At 40.4% G+C, this 27031-nt stretch overlaps 1 protein-coding gene across 28 annotated transcripts in view; it reads right to left on the bottom strand.

The window, feature by feature from the left end:
* Positions 1-27031, bottom strand: part of eya4 (EYA transcriptional coactivator and phosphatase 4) — a 680435-nt gene that overhangs the window by 5152 nt on the left and 648252 nt on the right. For 23 of the 28 annotated variants that reach the window (XM_043686452.2, XM_043686584.2, XM_043686603.2 and 20 more), the window contains 2 exons: positions 24312-24433; positions 16830-16930 (listed from right to left, as the gene is read on the bottom strand). In XM_043686452.2, the coding sequence (XP_043542387.1) occupies positions 16830-16930; positions 24312-24433 (223 nt within the window). Of the gene's footprint in view, positions 1-16829; positions 16931-16968; positions 17070-24311; positions 24434-27031 lie in introns of all 28 variants that reach the window. The other 5 variants (XM_043686590.2, XM_043686599.2, XM_043686478.2 and 2 more) reach the window with 1 other exon arrangement.

Below are 27031 nucleotides of genomic sequence, written 5' to 3'. Positions count from 1 at the left end.
ATCTTGTTTAATTTTTTCAAATAATTGGGTAAAATTGGCTTTGAACAGCCAATCCAGAACTGGAGTAATGAATATGCCCAAATACACAAAACCCCCCTGTGACCACCTAAATGGGAATCTTTAGTCACTCTCAAGAGCCAACTCTTTTGTAAGACCACCCATAGGCATAGTCTCTGATTTAGCAAAATTAATCTTATACCCTGAAAAAGCACCAAACGCGTGAATGCATTGTATCAGGCAAGGCACTGAGACTGCTGGATTTATCAAGAAAATTAGAACATCATCTGCATACAGTGAGATCTTATGTAATTTTGACCCCGCTTCTGGAGCTGATATATTGAGATCCCCACGAATGGCCTCTGCCAACGGTTCAATCACCAACGTGAAAAGTAATGGTGAAAGGGGACAGCCCTGCCGGCTGCCCTTAGAAATATTAAAATTTCTTGATCGTACCCCGTTGGTAATGACCGCAGCGAGAGATACACTGTAGAGAACCTTTACCCATCTTATGAAAACCTCGCCCAGACCAAACCGGCCTAGAGTATAGAAAAGGTACGGCCCTCAACTCGGTCAAATGCCTTCTCTGCATCTAAAGAAATCACCAATCCCTGTATTGACTGCTGTTGGCATGCTTGAATTACATTAAGCAGCCTTCTAACATTATTGGAGGATCTGCGACCCTTTAGGAAGCCTGTCTGATCCTCTTTAATAATAGAGGGTAACACAGTCTCCAGCCTTAACGCAAGAGCCTTAGAGAGGATCTTAAAGTCCACATTTAAGAGCGAGATGGGCCTGTATGAAGCACAGTCTTCTGGGTCCTTCCCTTTTTTAAGGATAAGTGAAATATTGGCCTCTCTCAGAGATGGTGGGAGACAAACATGACTGTATGAATCATTAAACATATTCAGCATCAGGCCTGATAGTATAATTATAAATTCCTTATAGAATTCACTGGGAAATCCATCAGGACCGGGCGCCTTTCCACTCTGAAGCTGCCTCACAGCTTCCTGCACTTCTTGCTCTGATAATGGGGCATTGAGAAAGGACTTGTTCGGGAATCACACCCGGGAGCTTCAGATCTCTAAAAAAGGATTCCATTTTGGCCTGCCCCTCCTCACAATTCTCAGACTGATAATAACTTAGAGTAGAATCTCTGGAACGCCACATTAATCTTTTTAGAATCACATGGTAGGTTCCCAGACCCTTCCCTAATCGCTGTAATGGTTTGTGGGGCACTTCTCTTTCTGGCAAGGTATGCTAAGTATTTGCCTGGCTTGTCACCATGCTCGTATAACCTTTGCTTTGCAAATGCCAGCTCCTTCTTTGCTGTCTGCGTGAGCACGGAATTTAGTGCAGAACCGCAGTGCCGTAATCCTCTGTAGTTTGACCAACGAGGGTCTGTCAAAATAGGCCTTCTTGGCTGCCTTCAACCGTGCTTCAAGGAGATATTACTGCTTACCCTTCTGCCGCTTCCTACTTGTGGAATATGAAATAACTAACCCTCTGGCATACGATTTGGCAGTTTCCCAGAGAACAAATGAGCTATCAACCGAGCCGATGTTGATGTCTAGGAATGCCCGAAGCTGAAGAGATTTTAAAAATGCTACCTTAACAGAGCAAGCGGTCCTCCAGAATAATTATGGGCAGGGAATGAGTACATGTTGCAAGGCAGTTAATGACTAAAGTGTGCCACCATGACATGGTAGTAGTGCCAGAAGAAATTTAATAAACTAGGTGGTCAAAGTGAATGTTTAAATCTTCACATCACATATGACACCTACTATACCACACATCTCTAACACTGCTCAATGTGCCAAAATCAGACCACTACTTCAGCACAACACCTTGACACTCAGACCTTACTTCTAATATCCTAACACACCCACATTTCTGATAGAAGCAGAATTCTGCAGCTGCTGGAAATTTAAAACAAACACAGAAAATGTTGAAGAAACTCAGCAGGTCTGGCAGCATCCGTAGAGACAGAAACAGAGCCAATGTTCCGAGTCTGATATGACTCTTCTTCAGAACTGAAAGGAGTTGGAAAATGCTTTTTTTAAAATACTTTGACAGATACAGCTTTGAAGCATTCCAGCTTGTACTGTCCTCTCAGTGATTGCATAAGCCCCCACAGGCAAACACAGTGACAGAGGATTGTGCAAGTTTGGAATCATTTCTTCAGAAGGGGTGGAGTCGAGGTCATTGTATATTTTTAAGACAGTAGTGGATAGATTCTTGTTAGGCAAGGGAACCCAAGATTATTAAATGGGGTAACAATTAAAATGTTTCAAAGACATGAATAGGAAATGTTTGGAGGGATATGAGCCAGGAACCGGTAGGTGGGATTAGTTTATGATTATGTTTGGCATGGGCTGGTTGCACTGGAGGGTCTGTTTCAGTGCTGTATGACTCTATGGGAACGTCCCATCTAAGCTGCGTATAGTCATGCCAAGCTTCCATGTGCCATGATCAACGTTGGTGTGTGGATCATGGAATTGACTTCCAATTTGGAACTTCCTGCTGCACATGGACCTCAGAGGCCAACACAGCTGGAAAGAAAATTAGAGCAAAGGCTGCTTGAGAGTGAATGGGAAAATGGAATTTTAAACATAGACAGATCAACCATGACTTTATTGAACAGTGGAGCAACTCAAGGAACCAAATGGCCTACTTCACCTCCTATTTTCTGTGGTGGTTACACTATCTGTACTTGTGTTGAGATATGCGGTACTTAAAGTCAAACACAAGCAGAATTAGAATAATTAATCAATATTTTCAATCACTATCAACTCTCCATTCAACATCAAGCCATAACCAACAAGAAAAGCATCCATGAATACTGAGGTCCAAATCTTGTGCCTTTTGTTAGATCCAGGAGTTCCATCTGCTGGGTCAGGATACAGGAATGAGCCAAAGGAGTGTACAGTCCATGAATTCTTTGCTAGATTCATTTGACCAGTTTTGTATCAGAATCATTCCCCCAATGAACTAAAACCCCTCTGGTTCACTATCATTCTTTCAGGAAGGAAATCTGTTATCCTTACCTGGCCTATATGCAACTCCAAACCCACAGCAATGCTGTTGACTCTTTACTGCCCTCTGAAATGACTTAGAGAGCCAATCAGTTTGAGGGCAAGTACAATTGTGCAAAAATGCTGGTCTTACCAGTGATGCCCATATTGCAATGTAAGAATAATAATATTAAAAAATTCCCTGGCACCAAAGCAGTTAAATTGATACAAGATAACAGATATAATTTAATTAAAGTTTTCTTTTCAAAGTGATTAACATACAATTCTACATACACAGAGCCATCACCTTAAATGCACTTTTTCAGACTGATGAGGTCACAGCTAATGTGTTTCTGTTGTATATACAGGGCATCCCCGATTTACAAATGATTTATAAATGTTCGTACTGTTAAACACGCTCTCACACAAGAGTGTAATTTTAAAGACCTGACATACAAATATTTCCTCTACTTACGAACAGCTCCTTTATATTGTCCTGCATCGTGTTTCACTTTGCACACAAATTGACTTGTGAACAGACTCCAGAAAGGAACCGGTTTGCAACCCAGGGACTGTTTGTACACAAAGTTGGAACATTTTAACTAGGCAGTTTCAACTCAATTTATTGCATCTCTGCATTCCATGCCCAGATGTAAATGTAACAAGTGAAGGTGCTGCTTACAGTACAATCTACTCCATTCCATGTATAAAAGCTCCTGATGAATTCATGCGTAAATGAGACATTCCAGATTTATTTGCAAGAGATTCCTACTTCAGTGTTTGGAAGTTATTTTGGATATTTGTTAGCTACACATTCTATTGTTGACAGGTTTAGAAATCCTCCTTCAGTTAGGCCTCCCTTTTCCCCTCAGCCCTCCTGCAGTTTTCTTATTCCACCCCAGAAATCTTTCTCAGCCCTTTTTCCACTTTATTAACTTGTAGCCTCTTCCCCCATCTTCTGTTGCAGCCTCCTCCCCACCTCTTATAGCTCCTTTATCCACACCACTCTGACTTGCAGCCTCCTTCTCCCCAGCCACATTCCTTTTACAGCCTCCTTTTGCTTCCCCCTCTGAATCCTCCTTATCTCAACCCAAACTCTTCCAAAGCCACCTCCCCCTTTGGGTGGCACCTGCCTTTCAATCCAGCAAATGGAACTCTTGGATCTGGCAGAAGGCCTGACATTCAGTTGATAGCAACTCTTGGGGCAGCACACCATGTTCTCGAGGACCTAGCGAGTGGACTCAGCTCGCTCTCTATCAGAGCCAGCTGTCACCCCCAAACCTTGGCTTGCTGATATTTGCACTTTCTTCAGCACCATTCATGAATCCATTGTTTCTGAAGTAGTTAGTCCACCATGTTCAAATTAAACAAGATCTTCATGAAGGAATAATGGTCATCAATCCCTACAGTATGGAAAGATGCTGTTTGGCTCTTTGAGTTCCCACTGACTTTCCAAAGAGCATTCCACCCAAACCCACCCCCTACCCTTTCTTATAACACAGGTACTTATGGAAAGTACAAGTTGGATTAGCTAAGTTTTTCTATATTATTTACATACGGTTGTATAAAGGTATTGTGTTAAGATCATTGGTTTGGACCTTTATTAGTGATATATTTCAGAGGACTTCAAAAGGATGCATCTGAGATGGATGAATTATAAGCAGATCATATGTCCATGTTGGGGGATGAATGTGTTCTGTTCAACCATTTTGAACTCACACCATGCTGTCCTGCTCCCTCTGTCCAGATGCAGCTGGTCTCCACCTTTCTTTTACTTCCACCTCCTTCTGAGGTGGCCTCCATATCCAAAGAGGGTGTTGCTGTTGCCTGACCTGCTGTGCTTTTCCAGCACCACTCTAATCTTGACACACCTACTGTGTTGCCTAGAGGAAATGATATACACCATAAACTTGGAAACCCTCTCAAACGTATTTATTCATGATTCCCACTGAATCAAGGTAAAATCTGTTATAGTAGATACCACATTTCCTGTGTGACTCCATGATTCTTGCATGGAGAGATGATGTTGGTGGGTGAATCAATGAGCCAAGTAATGAAGGTGCATCCTTCATCTCAAAGAAGTCTGTTGAGTGTCAGGGAGACCCAAAAATGGTGCTTAATGCAAAGATAAAAGCAAGTTGGTCTGTGAGCATAGTAGACACTCACCAATACCAAATGTTACACAATGACTGATAGCTCTTGTAGTTGCAGCATCATTCTCTGTTGTGATGAAGGGCCTGCCAAGCTCTGTGTGCATTCAACGCTTCTCGAGATCAACAGGTAGCCTGCTATCCTGGAGAACTCACTAAGCTCTCTAAGAACCCTGATCCTCCATCCTCAGGGAAAAGAGAAATCCTTTATCACCTCCCTGATATTTCTATGGAAGGCAAACTGCAAAATGTTCCTAATATTGCCAGCTGCAGTCTGGAAGGCACTACAATTTCGTTCCTAATTTTTCAGACATAGTCTCACTCTAGAAGCTTGACGTGATTCATGACAAAGCTTCAGTAGGGACCCCATCACCGTTTAAACATTCAGTTTCTCTACCATTCTCACTGCAGTGTGTACCATCTACAAGCTACACCTCAACAATGTTAACTTCCTCCTATCTGTCCAGTCACTATCACAAATATCAACAAGCTGTTCTCAAGGAGAAATTGGCCAGTACATATGCAGCGATTACTTTGCTTATCCACTCCTGAAAGCACAAGCATTAGCAAGCAAGGTGGCCCTGACCTTGGAATATTTAAAGTGCTACTCATGGTCTCCCTTCCTTATGGGAACCATTTAGACTTAATTGTCATAGAGTCATACAGCATGGAAATAGATCCTTTGGTCCAACTACTCCATGCAACCATGTTCCCAAACTAAACTAGTCCCATCTTCCTGTATTTGGCCCATATCCCTCCAAACCTTTCCAATTCATGTACTTATCTAAATGTCTTTCAAACGTTGTAACTCTACTTGCATGCATTCTACACACAGACCGCTCTCTGTGTAGAAGGTTGAGGGGTGACTTTATGGATTAGATTAGAATCCCTACAGTATAAAAACAGGCCCTTCGGCCCAACAAGTCCACACCGACCCTCTGAAGTGTAACCCACCCAGACCCATTCCCCTATCCTATATTTACCCCAGACTAATGCACTTAACACTACGGACAATTTAGCATGGCCAATTCACCTAACCTGCACATCTTTGGATTGTGGGAGGAAACAGGAGCACCTGGAGGAAACCCACACAGACACGGGGAGAATGTGCAAATTCCACACAGATAGTTGCCCGAGGTTGAAATCGAACCCGGGTCCCTAGTGCTGTGAGGCAGCTTTATAAAATCATGAGGGGCAAAAATAAGATGAACAGCAAAAGTCTTTTCCCTAAGGTGGGGGAGTTCAAAACTTGGAGGTATATTTTTAAGGTGAGAGGAGGGAGATTTGAAAAGGCTTGAGGGACAACTGTTTTACACAGAGCGTGGTTAGTATGTAGAATGAACTGCCGGAGTAAGTGGTGGATGCAGGTAGAGTTACAAGGTTTAAAAGACATTTGGATAAGTGCATGAATTGGAAAATTTGGAGGGATATGGGCCAAACACAGAAAGATGGGACTAGTTTAGTTTGGGAACATGGTTGCATGGAGTAGTTGGACCAAAGGGTCTATTTCCAAGCTGTATGACTCTATGACAATTAAGTCAAAATGGTTCCCATAAGGAAGGGAGACCATGAGTAGCACTTTAAGTATTCCAAGGTCAGGGCCACCTTGCTTGCTAATGCTTGTGCTTTCAGGAGTGGATAAGCAAAGTAATCGCTGCATATGTACTGGCTAATTTCCCCTTTAGAACAGTTTGTTGATATTTGTGATGATGACTGGACAGATAGGGGGAAGATAACATTGTTGCTGTGTAGCTTGTAGGTGGTACACACTGCAGTGAGAATGGTAGAGAGACTGAATGTTTAAATAGGTGATGTGGTCCCTACTGAAGCTTTGTCGTGAATCATGTCAAGCTTCTTGAGTGAGGCTGTGTCTGAAAAATTAGGAATGAAATTGCTCTTCTCCTTGCCCCAGCATAAAATTATGTTCACCATCTTGGACTTAACTGTTCTCCCTAAATCTAATCTCCAGTACCATTCCTGGTATGTATACCACATTAGAACAAACCAATAAAGCTGGTGCACTAATACTGCATGTTCCTTCTTTGATATGGGCAAAGGTCAAAATTTTGGAGAGATACAATTTCTGCATTCCTGTTTCAAATCTGCGCACCTCAACAGTTTTATTAATTATGAAACAAATTAAATACTTCTTGGTAAAAATGGAGATTAATATCCATGGAAAATGAAGGTGCAGATAAGCCACAAATGTATGACTATTCCTGAAACCATGAATTATATAATAGAAATATGGAGAGTGTTTAAATGATTTTGTGGTATTTTCCTAAGTTTGTAGGAGTCAGATGTATTTAAATACGTAGCATAAGTTTCTGAATCTTGACTGACTTTATGGGGGCGGGGATGAATGGTGGGAAAGATACAAAGATTCATTAATTCCCTCTTGGCTTAAAGGACAGGAAAAGCAGTTTATAAACTTTACAGAATTTTCAACACTTCAGCTGTGGTGGCTTATCCTTGTCAATCAGACATAGGGCAATGTGGACTCAGGAATGTAATGAGAATCAAATGGAACTGAGTTTAACTGAGAGACCACGTCTGGCAGCATCATCCCTCGGAGGTATCCAAGTGCAATTCCTTACTGCACAGTGAAGTTTTAAACCAGAACTCTCCAGACCGATCAGTGAGTGAACAGCAAAGTCAGACTGGGATGCCTGGGACCCCAAAAGATATAATCTCTGTGTTGATTAATTTTTTAAAAATTGTAATGACATTAAAAGACTTGTATGTCCCCACTCGCTAACCCCAAAGCTACTCATTAAGAAGAAAGGCATAACCACATTCTGCTCTTAAGTATCTGCCAGTTTGAATTTACAACCAGTTGGGAGGATGTTTACAAGAATAGCTTGATTTTCTTTCACTGTCTCTGGTGAGGTACCTCAGGCTCTGGCCAACCATCACCTCATGAGTTTACCCAAGATTGGAATGTCTCTGTGTGAGCTGCTGCAAGAGTAATTTACTAAGACACTGCAATCTTGTTCCCACCCTCCAGAGCAACAATCCCCCCATCCCTTTTTTCTGTGCTTCCTTCAATGATGAAACCCGTGAAAGGAGGGGTCTACTATAGCAAATCAGGTATGACAATCCTCAACATTCCTTCATTAATCCCATTTTAGAAAGATTTCACTGTTTAATTCATTTACAACAGATGATGTTTTATTCCCAGCTGCAATTTCACAAGTTTTTTTTTGAGAAATACTGCAGGGAGGAAAAAAAAATTTTTGTAGATCAGCAAAAGTTTTGGGTTCAGAAACTGTTGTATTTTTAAATTATGTTAAGGAGTGTCACTGCTTATTCAGTATGATATTCCAATTTTGCTTACTCTTAATCCTGTATCTGACAGAGCTGAGGTAGCTAATGAAAGGAGACTATTAATGGATTTAATGCATGGAATAATTATTTAGTCTCTTTTGGATCATTAATTTTATTTCATCTTCTGTTGCTAATCATAAATCAAAATGGTATCCCCTGTTTTGATCGCTGAGGATGCTGGTTGGAATTTTTCAGTGAATATGATGCACACCTACATGAAAATCATTAGAAACTGGAGAAATTGCTTCAAAACAATAGTTACAAACTATGCTTTGCTACTATTTCAGAAAGCAGACATAAGCCCCTAGCCTGGTAATGTGAGGAACTTCTACATATAAAACCCCCTAAGGAGTTATAGTATTGACTAATGGGCATAGCAAATGGAAAGGCAGCTGAATTGAAAAATAGAATTCAGGTTTTTAATCTTGCTATCAAATATGTCATCTTTTTGTATATATCCGTGATATTAATTACAATCTCCAGCGCAAATGTTATATTGCTGCGCTCTGAACAGCAAGCTGACATTAGCAAAAAGCATCACACAATAATCTGAATTCCCTGTATGAGGCCCATTCCCTGCTCTCATTAAACAGATGTAATTATACCCATAGTAGTGCAGTAATGGGTTTATTTAGCTTATCTCAAATTCAACCATGGAAAATCGTGAATTGAATTCAATTCATCTGCTAATTTGTGGGCTGGCATGAGAAACAATGATCATGAAAGGTGACATGTTGCCATGAAAACCCAACTGGTTCACTAATATTCTTCAGTGAAGCCAACATGCCAATCTACTCTGTCTGACTACATGTGATTCAGCTCTATGCAATTGACCTTCAGGGCATTCTGAAGTCCTGGAAAGCCACTTGAACATCATCATTATATCCAGCTGTGAGCAACAAATGTGGTTTTACCATTGCTCACACACCAAGAACAAGAAGAAATTGTGAAGAAGGGTCTGGACTGTTTTCATGTTTTCTATTAGTCAGGCAAGGTGCCAATTCTAAAGCCCTGAGGGTCATCAAACTGTTGTTAATGACACTTTTTATGGCTCAAAATTTTCATCTTCAAATAGGCGAGCTAATAGTGGGGCTCGTCCAATAGTGGCATCCATGGCAGATGGTAGAATTTAGATTTAATTATTAACGTCTGGCATTGATAACTAGTCTCAGTAATGATGACTATCAAACTCCCATTGTCATAAAACACCATCATGTTCACTCATTTATTTTATAGAATAATTATCGAATCCCTACAGTGCAGAAGCAGGTCATTCGACCCATCGAGTCTGTACCGATCCTCTGAAGAGCATTCCATCCAAACCTACCCCTCTCCCCTATCCCTGTAACTTTGCTTTTCTTTTGGCTAATCCACCAAACCTACACATACCTGGTCACTTTGGGCAATTTAGCATGGCCAATCCACCCACCTTTAGACTGTGGGGGAAACCGAAGCAACCCAGAGGAAGCCTACACAGGCATGGGGAAAAAATGCAAACTCCACTTAGGGAAAGGAATCTGCTCTTACAACCGGGTCTGATCTAAGTATGATTCTAGACCTACCAAAACGCGATTTACTCTGAAATGGCTGAGCAACCCATTCAGCTCAAGGGCAATTAGAGATGGACAAAAATGCACATGTAGACAGAAATACCTACACTCCACGCAAGAATATTAAATTTACTTTTAAGTGTTGAATTTAAGCCTTTCCTGTCCTTTATACTTTGAACTAAGGTGAACAAAATATTTACGCATTGTCAATACGACTGATGCCTCTATCGCCCATTTTTACAGGTAGGAGCAGCTAGTACTTTATATCTCAACATCCATTTTCGCAGTTGGTACATGCATTTCAAGCAATATGAATATGATTGGTCTACAGTAAAACAATGAATTATCCAAGCCAAAGAAAAAAATGTCTCTCACTTCCTATGGCAAAAGCACATCCAAAACAAATTCTGGACATGTGCACGTCATGAGTTTGGAATTTTCTGGCACTGTTACCAGGTCATTAACTTCAAGAAATGTAAAATTGGATTAGACTAGAGTTCCAAACTGTCCCTCAGATAATCTATTTCTCTGCAGCCACCAACATTCAAATGGTTAGCAGGAGTGCAATTTATTAAAGCAACAGTCCATTCTATTTAAACTTAATTGCACAATTCATTCCAAAAGAGCAGGGAATAATCAGTCAGGACATTGACTATATTTCACGGATGCAACATCATTCACTGCCAGGACTGTACAATATATTTTCAAATCTGTATTTCCAGCATAAGAAATGAGCCAACAGTTTTCTCTTCCTTTTTAACTGCTCCAGACTGTCAAAATGGGGTAACTTTCCTGATCTATTGTATTATTTAAATATTAACTGAGCACGCATTAAGATTCTAGCCATCCAAAGCAGGCATTAGGATTTAAATTTGTTTGCCTTTATTTATAAATGTAGAATCAAAGCTAGACAGCAGCGTGTGCCCCAACTGGATAGCTGAGGCTGGCCCCACATTGGGCCTTATTGACAATAATTAGACGAGCCCCCACAGTTAATTTACCGATTTGTGGATGAAGAATTTTGAGACATGAGGGTCACTGACAGCAGCCTGATAACCCAAGCCAGGTTTTGGACAAAACGCCACGTATATGTTTAACAGGGAAGGTCTTAGAAAGATAAAAGAAAACTTTCTTTATTAGGCCCTGAAGAATCCTGATCAGAGCAGGGATTAGTCTCTGTTCAGCTCATTTTGTTTAGTTCATTCATGTGTTGTGGATGCCACCAACAATGATTTTCTTGGACATTTCGAACGGACCTCACCAAGGCATTCAGTCACCTTCGAAGATATACAGAATGGTTTGGCATCCCGTTGCAGTGTGTCATTAAGAGTTAAACATTGCCATGAGTCTGGGGTCACATGTAGACCAGACCAACTCGAGCTAACACCTTTTCTTCCCGACAAGACATTTTTCAAGCAGATGGAATTTTACAACTAATCACCAGTTTCATGGTCAATATTACTCATAGAACGATTTATTGCAAATGTACTTCATCAATTGAACTTAAATTTCCAAGCTGCTGCAGTAGATTTGAACTTATATCCCTGAAACATTAGACTAGACTCAAGCTTACCAGGTAAAAACAATGACTGCAGATGCTGGAAACCAGATTCTGGATTAGTGGTGCTGGAAGAGCACAGCAGTTCAGGCAGCATCCGAGGAGCAAGCTTACCAGTCCAGTAACATACAATTACACGAAATAGGTACTGAAGTAGGCAATAAAGCCCATCAAACTAACTCCACGATTTAATAAGATCATGACAGATCTGACTGTGGTCTTAACTCCACATTTCTGCATTCTCCCATAAGAAATCAAAAATGTGTCTTGAATTATACAAAGACCTAGCCTCCATTACTTTCTGGGGAAGAGAATTTGAAAGACTTCAAGAGAAGAAATTTCTCTTCATCTCCACCTTAAATTAGAGGTCTCTTATTTTTACATTGTGCTCCTGGTTCTCGATTCCTTCACCAGAGTAAACATCCTTTCTGCACCCATGCTGTCAAACACCCTCAAAATCTTAGGTGTTTCAATAAGCTCACCCCTCACTTTCTAAACTCTAATGACTATAAGACTATAAGACGTAAGCCCAAACTGTTCAACCTTACTCAGAAAATAACATTTACTTCAGGAATCAGTGAAATGAATATTTGCTGAACTATTTCGAAAGCAAGATCCCTGTGGCACTCTATATTTTATAGTTTATCAACCTGAAAGTGACTCATTTTTCAAGAGTTTCTGTTTCCTGTGGGTTAGCCAATTCTCTACCCATACTAAAATGCCAACACCAAGACCATGAGCTCGTACTTTGTGCAATAACATTTTACCTGATATCTTTATTTGTGAAGACCTTTTGGAAATCCAAAAACACATCTAGTGATTCCCCTATAGCCACCCTTCTTGTTAAATCTCCAAAAAAATTCATAAATGTAGCAAACATAATTTCTCTTTCACCAAACCTTGTTGACCTGTTGATTTTATTACGACATTCTAAAAACCCTGCTTCTATCTCCTTAATAATGGATTCCAGCATTTTCCCAATGTCAAATATTACACTAACTGGGCCATACTTTGGTGCTTTTTGTCCCACTCTTCCCTTGAACAGTGGTATCACATTTGTAGGTTTCCAATCGACTGGGACTTTCTGGAATTTAGAGAATTTTGAAAGATTACAACCAATGCTTCCTCTAGCTCTGCATCATTTCATTTAGGACCATAAAGTTCAAGCCATCAGGATTTGTCAGGCTTCAGTTCCATTATTTTTTTCAAATATATTTATAATGTCCATGAATGTTTTTAGTTCCTTTACTTCTTTTAGCCTCTGCTTTTCTAGTTTTTCATGGATATGGTTTCTGCCTCTACTGTGAAGATAGATACAAAATACTTGTTCAAAGCTCCTGCCAGTTCCTTGATTCCTATGATTAATATCCTTGTTTCAGCCTCTGAAGAACTATTGCATATTTTTGCTTCCTTTTTAAATTTACTTTTAAGTTTTTACTTTTTAAAAAGTTTTCTTGATAATTTTCACTCTTACTCCAATTTATTCCTTACTATTTTTTAGTCATGTTTTGCTGATTTCTAATTATCCCAACCTTCTTTCCAGGACAGTACATCCTTTTGTCAACTTGATATCATGCTTAATGCCATTCATCAGTCATGATGGTTCATCCTTCTCATAGGGTCTTTCTTTCTCAATAGAATATATCTTTGAAGAGAGTTATGAAATATCTCCTTCAATGTGTACCGCTGCTTCTTTACTATATTACCTTGAACATATTTTGCAATTCGGCTTTAGTCAACAATGCCATCATGCTTTTTTAATTAACTATATTTATGTTTGAGACACTAGTTTCAGCTTAGTGCAAACATGCAAATAAATTATTATTCAAGTGTAATCTCATTGTTGGATTATGGAACATTGTTGAATTCTCAAGTAAAACAAGGCCACCTTGTGTTTAAGGAGAAAGTGAGGGCTGCAGATGCTGGAGATCAGAGCTGAAAATGTGTTGCTGGAAAAGCGCAGCAGGTCAGGCAGCATCCAGGGAACAGGAGAATCGACGTTTCGGGCATAAGCCCTTCTTCAGGAATGCCCTTCTTATGCCCGAAACATCGATTCTCCTGTTCCCTGGATGCTGCCTGACCTGCTGCGCTTTTCCAGCAACACATTTTCAGCCCACCTTGTGTTTACAAATGCTTTATAAAGGAGACAGATTACTATGTTTAGAATTGTTTTATTAGTTACCTTACATAGCTCAAGATTTTAAAGTAGTTAATCTATTACATTATGATCACTCTTAATTAGAAGATTTCTTGCTATGAGTTCATTACTTAATCCTTTCTCATTGCATATTACCAGATCCAAAATAGTCTGTTCTCTTGCTAGTTCCAGAACATATTGTTTTAAGAAACTCTCCCAAAACACTCTATAAACTCACTCTTCAGACTCTCTTTGCCAACTTGATTTGTGGAGAAAGTGAGGTCTGCAGATGCTGGAGATCAAAGTTGAAACTTTATTGCTGGAACAGCACAGCAGGTCAGGCAGCATCCAGGGAACAGGAGATTCGACGGTCCTGAAGAAGGGCCTGTGCCCGAAACGTCGAATCTCCTGTTCCCTGGATGCTGCCTGACCTGCTGTGCTGTTCCAGCAATAAAGTTTCAACTTGATTTGTCCCATCTACAGACAATTAAAATCTCCCATGATTATTGCCATATCTTCGTTGGACCCCCATTATTTATTGATTTATACTCCACTGTTCAGTGTAAGTATGTCAGGCAGTTGTAAACCACTCCCACCAGTGAATTATCTATTTTCTATTCCTTACCTCCAACCAAAATGATTCTACATTTTGATTCTCTGATCCAAGTTCATTTCTCACTACTAGAATGACATGGGTAAGACTATGAAAGTCCTTCTGTACAGGAAGCATGAATAGCTAAGGACTAAATTCTCCTTTCATTCCCTTTTCCATTCTTCCTGTATTTCTGAAATATCAAATATCCTTAAATAATGGTCCTGCGCTGCTTGACTGAGTTGTCTGGGAAGGATTTGCAGACAGTTACTCCTTTCACAAGGATATGAACATTATTGCCCTCTCACTGTGGCAGAAACATGGTTGATATTTCCAGTCTGTGGGAAAACATTTCAGAGCTCGGTTGCAGGACGGCATCTGCAGTGGCGAGGTGCCCAATGTGGACTCATGGCGGCGTTGGAGGTGGGTTGGGCCCAGTATGGGACCCATCAGCACTGGAGGTAGCTGCATTGAAGTGGTTGGCCCTGCGCAGACTCATGGTGACAGCAGCGTTGGTGGAGGTGGGATGGCGTCGAAGAATGGCGAGTCGTTTCCAGCGGTGATGGCTCGGCGAAGGGACTCAAAGGATCTCAGCATCGGGGTGGAGAAGCCTATCACTACCTGCAGACCTACCCTCCACTATTACATTGTCATTTTTCTTTTAAGTTTTCAAACCTCATTTATACAACTCCTTATCCATTTAGTTCAAAACTAAAGATACAGCACTACAGATATGATTTACCAGTCCACTGGTTTCAGCAATAGTTAGGTGAAGGCTGTTTCAAAAGTAGAGCTCCCTCCTTCCCCTTCACTGATGCCAATATCCCATGAATCTAAACCTACTTTTCCACCCACGAGCCTCTGATCGTATTTATCCTACAGCAGTTTGATCAAGGGCTACATAATAATGGAGATATTATCACTATTATGTTCAGCTCTCTAATTTAGTTTCCTGGATGCTCATACTCACTCAACTCCCTCTTTCTTAGTTAAGAAGAACTGCCACTTCAGTGCACTTCTAGTTTTACCTGTATCATTGGTACCCACATGGACCAAGACAACTGGATCTTTTCATTCCCACTCAGTGTTTCTCTCCAGCCTCGGAAAATGTCCTTCATCCTAGCATGGGGCAAGCTACACAGCCTGCAGGACTGATGTTTTGGGCTGGAGAGGACAGTGTCTATCTTCCCAACTATGCTACACCTTTATATTCCTTTTTGCTCCCCCCATTTGAATAGCCCACTGTACCATGATGCAGTGGTGAACATGCTCATCCTCCCTGCAGTCCCTGATCTGATCCAGCTGTGAGAACTTAAATCTTTGGAACAACTGCAAAGACTGAGGCTACTCCATTGTCACCTATGGATCACCATATTTGTCACTCTTACAGTAACACCCTCATAGGGCTCCTCGGATGCTGCCCGACCTGCTGTGCTTTTCCAGCACCACTCTGATCTAAACTCCAGTTACACCCTCATGTCCATTCTGTTACTGTACCACCTCAAAGAAACATTACCAGAGGATTTTAGAGAGGAACTTACAGCAGCAGAGAACACGTGTAAAATGGTTCAATCTAATTTTGGATTGGACATTTTTCAGGCACTATTGTACAGCATGTGTTTTGCTGCTGTAATTTTGTCTCATTCTGCCTGTTTAACAGGAAAACCAAAGTCCAGTCTGTTTTTCATCAGAACATTGACATGAATTGAAAATTGAATGAAATAAATAGACCAGATTTTGATCCATGTTTTTCCACTGGAATTTTATAATTTGTCTCATTGCAATGACTGCTAATTCAAATGAGATGAGCAGGACCTCATTGATTATTATGCTATCCAAACCTTCCATCAGTAACTGGTTAAACAAAACACATCCAAGACCATCTAAATCAACATATAGTGAATGGATTAGCAACTGAGCAATTAATCTTCAAATTATCAGTCAATTTTAATCTGCATTAAAGTTTTAGTCCTTAGAAGATCTTCTCTGATACATGGTCCTGTGGGTTGCAGATTACAAAATAGAACTAATATCACATTTTAAAATATTAAGAAATTCTAATGTTTATATTTGCATAATTAACATGTTTTCACACAAAAGGTGACTGTGGATGTTGCATTTTATAAATTTTGTAAATTTTCTAATGATATAATCCTTGACAAAAAACACATCACAATTGGTACTTAAAACATGCAGAAACCTTCTTTGATCCATGAAAGGCCATATAAAGGGACACACACCATATCTTAAAAACCATGCAAGAAAGGAAAGCAATTAACCACCACCTTAAAGTTAAGATCAAATCTATTATCTAATAAGGTTCATTTAATTAATTCTACTTCACAAAGTGACTTTTTCAGAGTGCTGTCTCATCATGCTCTACAAGCTAATACATTAATGCACACTTGGAAAAATCTTTTCCAACATCACATAAATTCAAACAAAGCAAAGCCCAGAATAATAGATCTAAGTGGTGCACCAACAATATTTAGCAGACTTGTTACCTTTTTTGCTGCCTGTTCTTCTTCTACACCATCCCCAATAACAACATATACTACTTTTCTGCCAAACCTTTGCATAATTCGTTCAAAGCAACTTTCTTTGCCTGGAAGATAAATGAGGAAGAGTTCAGGGAGAATTTACCTGAGTAGCGGCATGCTCTTCATCTCGGGCATCTCCAATGACAACATAAGTAACTTTAGTGCCAAATTTGGACACTATACGCTGAAAACAGCTTTCTTTGCCTGAAAAACAATGCATGGCTCAGCCTTTCAATTTGTTTTACTATACTGCATATCATTAAAATCTGCCTTTTGGGAACATATTCAAATTACCTTTGGGCAAAAAATTAAGAATGATAGGTTATGATATCCTCTATTCATTTGAATACAGACAGCTGTTTTAGGTTTCATCTTCCTCAAACCAAAAGTAACGGTGTAACTCAGTCTGTCACCTGTCTCTATTTTATCACTTCCCGAATAGATCAACAGATTGTCTGAAGACATATCTTTTCCCCATTAAGGATCTTCGATCCAATTGTTAACTGCGTGTAGGCTGACAGTTTTAAAAGCTGGGGTTCTCAATGTTCCAAATTTTCCTATTTACTTTTTCTCCTTCTATCTACAGGAACCGAATCATGCTGGTGCACAAATGCTGTCAATGGAGGTTTTTTTTGTCTAAATGGTTATTCTCCTTTATGGAGAGACAGTAAATGCTGGTAGGGAGCTGCGTGACAGTTGGTTCCTGTTTTCAGCTGGCATTGACATACCAGAGATGAAATTAGCTTTTGATCATAGTGCATTTTGGGCAATAGTGAGTCAACATCCCATTTTACACCAGCCAATTTTCATTTCAATTCACCTTATAATACCCAATACACTACAGCATGCCAGGGCCACTGGTAGAAATATGATAACAGGTCTCAGGAAGTGGTGGGTGAAGACTCTTGAATTTTTTGAATGCAAGTAGTGATTCTTATAACAGATACCTCTCCCTCTAATTTAGGCAAACATTATCCGTAGTTTCACTTGGTAGCATTTTCATGGAATATCAGTAGTAACCTCTCGATGTTTCTGTATTGGAAGAATTTCTTAAGGTTGAATTTGGTTTCCACAATAGTCTTGCTTTAAATTCCATGTTTACTTTTTGAGCACTTTTTTTGGGAGGTCAGTACATAGGTTTCTTTAGGTGCTTTTGTGGAAAGAATATTGGCCTCCAAGATTGGACTTTGTTGCACTGGAGTTCATATTTCTTATCCATTAAATGGTGCCACAAGGTTCAATTTCTCCCCTGACTTGTTTCACTTTGCAGACTTGATAGAGTTTAACTTCTTTTAATATTGTCTTATTAATCTTTAAAAACAATTTTAAAATGCATAATACTAATGTTTAATATGCAAGGATCCTGCAAACTCAGTAAGTTCCACTGGAGTAACAACCGAACAATTTTACATCAATTTCTCACACAGTTATAGTATTATGCTTAGCTCAGTTGGTTGGACAGCTGGTTTGTGATGCAAAGTAATATCAACAGTTTGGGTTCAATTCCTTTATGAGGTGAGGTTACCTTGAGGAACTCTCCTTCTCAACTTCTCCCCGTACCTGAGGCATGGTGACTATCAGGTCAAACTACCACCAGTCATCTCTCTCTAATGAGTAAGCAGCTCTGTGATCTGGTAAGACTGTGGTGACTATACCTTTACCTTAGTGTTTGAAACATAGTAGAAATTCACATACAGTTTCGGTGAGAGCAACTCGGGTCTCACACCAGTGAGCTCTATGTAAATAAGAGCAATTACAGAGCCAAGAAGAAAGAGTTATCTAAAACAGACTGGGAAAATAAACTAAAGGGAACGTTAGTGGATGAACAGTTAGCTTAATATCAATCGCTGGGAAAATGCTAAAGATCAGTGCTAAGGAAGAAATATCAGGATATTTAGAAATGGAATACATTGTTCAAGAAGCAGCTCATAATCACCTTCTCAAGGACAATTAGGGATGGGCAATAAATGATGGCCCAGTCAGCAATGCATTCATCCCATGAATGAATTTTTAAAATAGCTGAACACAATCGAACAGAGTTAACATGGTTTTGTAAAAGGAAAATCACATCTGATAAATTTATTACGATTTGATAAAGTGGAACTGGTAGATGAAGTGTATTTGGATTTTCAGAAGGTGTTCGATGAAGTGTCACATATACGTTTACACACAGGGATATGAACTCACAGTATTGGGGGTTATGCATTAGTATGGACTGAGGATTGTTTAACACATGGATGACAAATAGTTCTGACTACTGTGTCTTTTTCATGTTGTAAACTTGTAAATAGTAGAGGGCCACAAAAATTTGTCCTAAGACCTAAATTATTTAATATCTACCTTATAACTTGGAGGTGGCAGAGTGTAATGATTCTAAATTTGCAGATGATATAAAAATAGGTGTGAAAATGTTCTGATAATGACCTAAGGAATCTGCAAGAGGATATGGATAGGTTGAGCGATGGACAAAAAAAAACCCCTGAGTTGATGGAGTTTAATGCAGTAAAATTATGGGGTTATGCACTTTGGTAGGAAGAATTAAATAGGAGACTGCTGTTTAAATGGAGAAAGAATCCAAAAAATTACACAGCATGGGGGGGGATCTAGGTGTCCTTTTGCATAAAACACAAAATGTTAGTCTGCAGGTGCTGTAAGAAATTATTGCTTGGGTGTTTGAAGCTCAGAAACAGAGACGTTTTGTGACAACTGTACAGAGTAATGGTGAGGCTACACCTGGAAAACTGTGTACAGTTTTGGTCCCTGTATTTAAAAAAGGATATAATGACATTGGAAGCAATTCAAAAAAGATTCACTTGTTCGATTGCTGGTTTAGGGTTGGCTTATCATGAACAGCTAAACAGACACTAGTTGGGGATGGGGATGGGGATGGCGGAGTTAGTGGTGGTGGTGGTGGCTGCAGTATATATCATGGTCTGAAGTTGTTGAATTAATGTTGAGTCAACAAGGTTGTAAAGGATCTAAATGAAAAATAGCAGGCTGGTCCTCCAGTTTGTACTGGGCTTCATTGGAACACTGACTTGGACAGAAATGTGAGAATGAGAATGAGAGCAAAATGGTATAGTGACATGGTCTGCACCGAATGTAAGGGCTATATTTGCGGACTGAGCGATGTGTTCTGCAACGTTTTCACCAACCTACATTTATAAAGAGACTGAAAAGAGTACAAGTAAATCACAGCTTCATCTGAAAGAATGTTTGGATCCTTGCACATTGAGGAGGGAGAATATAATGGGCAAGTGTTATACCTCTTATAATTTCATGGGAAGGTGCTCTGGGAGGGGGATGAGGATCTGGGGCAAAAGAATACAGGGAGAACTAGCCATTTGGATACAGAACTGGCTCAAAAATAGAAGACAAAGGGTGGTGGTGGAGGGTTGTTTTTCAGACTGGAGGACTGTGACCAGTGGAGTGCCACAAGGATCGGTGCTGGGTCCTCTACTTTTTGTCATTTATATAAATGATTTGGGTGCGAGCATAAGAGGTATAGTTAGTAAGTTTGCAGATGACACCAAAATTGGAGGTGTAGTGGACAGCGAAGAAGGTTACCTCAGATTACAACAGGATCTTGGTCAGATGGGCCAATGGGCTGAGAAGTGGCAGATGGAGTTTAATTCAGATAAGTACGAAGTGCTGCATTTTGGGAAAGCAAATCTTAGCAGGACGTGTACACTTAATGGTAAAGTCCTAGGGAGTGTTGCTGAACAAAAAGACCTTGGAGTTCAGGTTCATAGCTCCTTGAAAGTGGAGTGGCAGGTAGATAGGATAGTGAAGAAGGCGTTTGGTATGCTTTCCTTTATTGGTCAGAGTATTGGGTACAGGAGTTGGGAGGTCATGTTGCGACTGTACAGGTCATTGCTAGGCCACTGTTGGAATATTGCTTGCAATTCTGGTCTCCTTCCTATTGGAAAGATGTTGTGAAACTTGAAAGGGTTCAGAAAAGATTTACAAGGATGCTGCCAGGGTTGGAGGATTTGAGCTATAAGGAGAGGCTGAACAGGCTGTGGCTGTTTTCCCTGGAGCATTGGAGGCTGAGGGGTGACCTTATAGAGGTTTACAAAATTATGAGGGGCATGGATAGGATAAATAGACAAAGTCTTTTCCCTGGGGTCAGGGAGTCCAGAACTACAGAGCATAGGTTTAAGGTGAGAGGGGAAAGAGATAAAAGAGACTTAAGGGGCAACTTTTTCACACAGAGGGTGGTATGTGTATGGAATGAGCTGCCAGAGGAAGTGGTGAAGGCTGGCACAATTGCAACATTTAAAAGGCATTTGGATGGGTATATGAATAAGAAGGGTTTGGAGGGATATGGGCCTGGTGCTGGCAGGTGGGACTAGATTGGGTTGGGATATCTGATTGGCATGGACAGGTTGGACCGAAGGATCTGTTTCCATGTTGTACATCTGTATGACTCTATAACTCCAAGAGTGGCTCAGGGTATCATGGAGGGAATGGTCCCTGTGGAATGTTTAGACGGGAGGAGAAGATGTGTTTAGTGATGGTATCTTGCTGGAGGTGGCAGAAATGGTGGAGGATGATCCTTTTAATATGAAGGTTGGTGGTGGGAACAAGTGGAATTATCCTTAACTCTGGGAAAGAGGAGAAGGGATGAGGGCGGGTATGTGGGAAATGAATCAGATAGGATGGTAGTATAATTGGAATAGTTGCAACATTAAAGGGGTAACTGGGAGCATGAAATGGAGTCTTTATAGGAAGCAGGGTGTGAGAAAGTTGAGATAGCTGTAGGAGTCAGTGGGTTTGAAATGAATACTAATTAGTGGCAAACAGCCCTTCTTTAACAAAATACTAACTGTAAATAATGCAACTGGGCATAATTATTTCTGCTTTAAAACGAGCCCCATTCAAGTAATTTTAATAAATAACAATTTTCAAATACAGTCAATAAGGGCAACACGGTGGCTCAGTGGTTAGCACTGCTGCCTCATAGCGTCAGGGACTCAGGTTCAATTCCCATCTTGGGTGACTGTATGTGTGGAGTTTGCACATTCTCCCTGTGTCTGCGTGGGGTTCCTTTGGGTTCTCAGGTTTCCTCCCACAGTCCAAAAACGTGAGGTCAGGTGAATTGGCCAAGCTAAATTGCCCATAGTGTTAGGTGCATTAGTCAGGGATAAATATGGGGAATGGATATGGGTGGGTTACACTTTGGAGGGTTGGTGTGGACTTGTTGGGCTGAAGGGAGTGTTTCCATACTGTAGTGAATCTAACCTAATATCTGAAAAAAAAAGCTTATTTTTTCAAGGACGTGACTAGCATTTATTGCCGATCCCTAGTTTCTCTTGAGGAGATGGTTCGTGCTACTTTCTTGAACCACTGCAGTCCTGTTTGAGGATTTTGACCGAGTGATAGTGAAGGAATGGCAATATAGCTCCAAGACAAGTTGGTGTGGCTCGGAAGGGTATAATGGTAGTATGTCCTTCCAGGTGGTGGAGGTTACAGGTTTGGAAGGACCCTCAGTGAATTGCTGCAGTGCATTTTATAGGTAGCATACACTGCTGTCACTGTGATGTAAAGAGTAAATGTTAGAGGTGGTGGATGGGGTGCCAATCAAGCTGATTGCTTTGTTCTGAATGATGTCTGAACTTGCTGAAATTGTTGGTGCTGGTCATGTCCGGGCAACTGGAATGTATTCCATCTCATTTTGTGCCTTCTGGGCAGGCTTTAAGGAATCAAGAGGTGAGTTACTTGCCACAGAATCCCGAGCATCTGAATAGGTCTTAGATCCACAGTATTTTTATAGCTGGTCCAGCTAGTTTCTTGTCAATGGAAACCTCTAATTCACCATTCTTGACCTTATGATAGGGGACAGGTTATTCAGGGAGCAGCAGAAGATAGGCCTAGGACACTATCCTGAGGAATTCCTGCAGGGGCGATGTCCTGGAGCTGAGATGACTGACCTCCAACAACTATCTTCCTTAGTACCAAGTTTGACTCTAAATGTCTTTCCCCTGATTCTAGATTTTCTATGGCATCCTTCATATCAGACTCAGTCAAGTGTTGTCAAGTGCAGACACTCTCAGCTCAACCCTGGAGCTCAGCTGTTTAGATTAAAGTTGCAATGAGACCAGACGCTGACTGCTTCAAACGGAACCCAAGCTGAGAATCATTGAATAAGTATCATTGAGTAAGCACTGTTTGATGGCACTGCTGATGACACATCCTGTCACTTCATCAATGGTCAAGAGTAGGTTGATTATTTGATTAGGTGGATTTGTGGACACAACATACCTAGAAACTATTTCACATAGCTGGATAGATGTCAGTTACTGTAGCTGAAATGGATTGGCAAGGGGTATGGTTGGCTCTGGAGCACAAGTCTTCAATTTATTGCTGGAATGTTTTCAGGGCTCATTGTCTTTGCAGCATCCACAGCCTCCAGCTATTTTTCAATAGCAGATGGACTAAATCAAATTGGTTAAAGAGTAGCATCTGGGATGCCTGGGACTTCTAGAGGATGTAAAAATGGATTATTGATTTAGCAGTTCTGGCTGGCGCTGGTGGTAAATGTTTCTTATGTGCTGGACTGCCCCATCAGTGAGGATGGGGATATTTGTGGAGCCTCCACTTCCATTTAGAATTTTAACCATTAAACATCATTCATGACTGGATGTGGCAGGACAGCAGAACTGAGATCTGATCTGTTGATTGTGGGATCACTTACTTGTCCATCTACCTCTATCTTTTGAATGCTGCTTCTGCTGTTTGGCATGTGAGTAGTCCTGGGTTGCAGCTTCACCAGGTTAACACCTGATTATTAGGTAAGCCTGATGCTGTTTCATGCATGTCCTTGTGCATTGTTCACTGAACAATGAATTCTATCAGGATTTCTTTAGTGCAGTGTCTTATGCACTGGGTGGCCTGAGTTCCTGAATGAACTTGAGGGCCCATGCTTGGAAAGAGTATGGCAGCTTAGTGGTGAACATCATGGCAGCAATAATTATTTTGGATAAAGGGATAGTGTGGTACTGGCAATCAAAAGGTGATTGGTTAATGGCATATTTGCTGCCTGTCCTACTCTGCCTTCTCATGGGTTCCCACGATGCCTCCAATGTTTCTTGGGAATTGGTTATTCTGTTTAAGGAAGATAACACCCCTCTACTTTAATGGAGTTCACTACCACCCATTCCCCTGAACTTTCATTGGAGGAATGCGCTCATCGATTTACAGAGAGCTACTTATAGTTGACATAACCATTCTGACGCATTTAGAATAAAATTAAACTAAACACAATATTAAGAAGTCTTTACTAAATTATTAATTGCTCTATGGATAGGGTATTCATGTCTAGATACTGACCAAATAAATGTCGGTTGTGGTAACCAAAATATATCATTATGTTCAATTACATGCCTTAATCTCAAATATAGTTCAGTGATTATAATATTACAAGATACTCTGATAGATCCTTACCTATTTTGGTTGCACTGTATATATTTTCAATAGGGAAAACACCACCTAAGCTATACAATAGGACTTTGGCAAGTGCTGGCACAAGTTGCGTCGTAGTTACCAAAACATTAACACAGTTACTCCTGCAACACACAAAGAGACAAAAACAAAATGAGTAATCTTCCTTGTCACATGAAAGAGTATTAATTGTTGATGATATTAACTGTCAGTTTGTCTCACTTGGCAGAGTTGCTTTTAGGTTCAGGTCTCAGTTGAGCACACAATACGTTGTTACACTTCAATGCAGTTCTAACGAAATGCTGTATTGTTGAAGCAATCATTATTTGAATGAAACTTTAGACTTAGACTCAGAATTACATCATCGTTACAGGGTGGGAGGCAGCCACTCGACCCATTTGTATCTGCAATCTGCCTTTAGTTGTTTGGGTTGATGTAAAATATCTACAGTACTTTTTGAGGTAACATGGCAGATTTCTCAGCTTCTGAGCAAACATTTCTCCCTCAACCAAGGCCACCAAAAATAACAGATAAATCTGCTACTATTTTAATTTATTATTTGTAGGACCATGGTATTTTTTAAAGTTATTCTTGTGATGCAGGTGTATTCTGGTCTAAATGTAGTTAACTTCAAGCCTTTTCCATTGACCTGTAAATACCAATTTGTAGAGAAAAGATCTCATGCAAGTTGCAGTTCTTGCACCACCTGATTCATACTTCTGTCAAGTATCTGCTCTCTGTCAGTGGGCTTCAAGTGTTTCAAATCTGATTGACTCATGACAGAGCTGCATACATTATGGATGGAAAATCAGTAATATAATTTCCAAGGTGTAAAAGAAAATAGCTTGGTCTTCCACTAATTGGAAATCCATAGTGAGAAACAGAATTATTTCAGTTTCATGTGATCAATTTGCATTAAAACTTCACCACTTAGTATGTGAACTTCAGTCAGGACTGGACTTTTAGTTGTGTTGGCTCAACGGAATAGAATTAAAGATGTTACAAACATAACAATATCTTACCAAAATCATAACAGAGCTGGTTTGCCAAATGGAAGCATTCATTACTCTGCATCAGGAGGTTATGGCTTTGAGCTTACAATATGAAGTGACACTCCAGTCAAATACTGGAGGAGTGCTGCATTATTAGAGGTGCTGTCTTTTGTATGTGATGTTGAATAGACATTCTATCTGTTTTCTCTGCAATGGTTCATGAAGGCAGCTCACCATTACCATCTCCAGTGCAGTAGCAATGGACAATAATCACTTGCCTATCTAGTGGCACCCACATCCCATTAAAAAAATTATAAATTGTTTAAGGTCCTACGGTATTCTCTCAGAAGAATAGAATGTGCTCCTGATACCTGAAACACATTCCTTCCTCAGCCAACCACACCCTCAAGAAACAAATGAACAGGCCATTCATTTTGCAGAATAGCTAGTGTGTTTTGTTGCATAACTACAATGAACGGCAGCAGTGTGTAACATCTCACCAATGTAGCAACTCACTAAGGATCCTTTGATAGCACCTTCCAAACCCACCACTCAAGAATGTAGTCAGCAGATGTATGGCAACCCCATCAGCTGCAAGATTCCCTTCCAAATCACATAACATCCTAATTTAGAACAACACTGTCCCTAACGACACTAAGTTAAAAATCACACAACAACAGGTTATAGTCCAACAGGTTTAATTGGAAGCACACTAGCTTTCGGAGCGACGCTCCTTCATCAGCTGGTAGTGGGACGACGCTTCAGGTGGTAGCGACACTCCGAAAGCTAGTGTGCTTCCAATTAAACCTGTTGGACTATAACCTGGTGTTGTGTGATTTTTAACTTTGTACACCCCAGTCCAACACCGGCATCTCTAAATCCTAATGACACTGGGTAAAACTTTGGTTAGACCGCACTTGGAATACTGCGTCCAGTTCTGGTCGCCCTATTATAAGAAAGATGTGGATGCTTTGGAGAGGGTTCAGAGGAGGTTTACCAGGATGCTGCCTGGACTGGAGGGCTTATCTTATGAAGAGAGGTTGACTGAGCTCGGACTTTCTTCATTGGAGAAAAGGAGGAGGAGACGGGACCTAATTGGGTATACAAGATAATGAGAGGCATAGATAGAGTCGATAGCCAGAGACTATTTCCCAGGGCAGAAATGACTGACATGAGGGGTCATAGTTTTAAGCTGGTTGGAGGCAAGTATAGAGGGGATGTCAGAGGCGGGTTCTTTACACAGAGAGTTGTGAGAGCATGGAATGCGTTGCCAGCAGCAGTTGTGGAAGCAAGGTCATTGGGGACATTTAAGAGACTACTGGACTTGCATATGGTCACAGAACTTTGAGGGTGCATACATGAGGATCAGTGGTTGGCACAACATCGTGGGCTGAAGGGCCTGTTCTGTGCTGTACTGTTCTATGTTCTACCACTAGCTTCTCAAAGACAATTATATCCAAGAAATAACGATGAAAATCTACCCAGGGATGATCAGGAGGATTGCATCCCATAACAGAGGCACAGTCTGTTTGGCTGACTATTAATTTAACTGAAAGGAAACGTGGACCATCTTTGTTACATACATGTTATTTTCTAGGATTCTTTTTCCTCCGTTAGTATGGATGTATGATCTTTCATGTTTGACCTTAGTTGATTATGGCTAGCAATCTTCCTTGCCTGATCTGCTTGCATTATAGTTATGTAACTATTGCCTCCAATATCCTATCATAT

This window comes from Chiloscyllium plagiosum, unplaced genomic scaffold, assembly GCF_037043375.1.
Source record: "Chiloscyllium plagiosum isolate Xiang-an unplaced genomic scaffold, Cpla_swu_hap1 HiC_scaffold_3, whole genome shotgun sequence".
Lineage (NCBI taxonomy): Eukaryota > Metazoa > Chordata > Chondrichthyes > Orectolobiformes > Hemiscylliidae > Chiloscyllium > Chiloscyllium plagiosum.
Note: the sequence above shows the minus strand (reverse complement) of the source record. Positions and strands in the feature narration are given on the sequence as shown.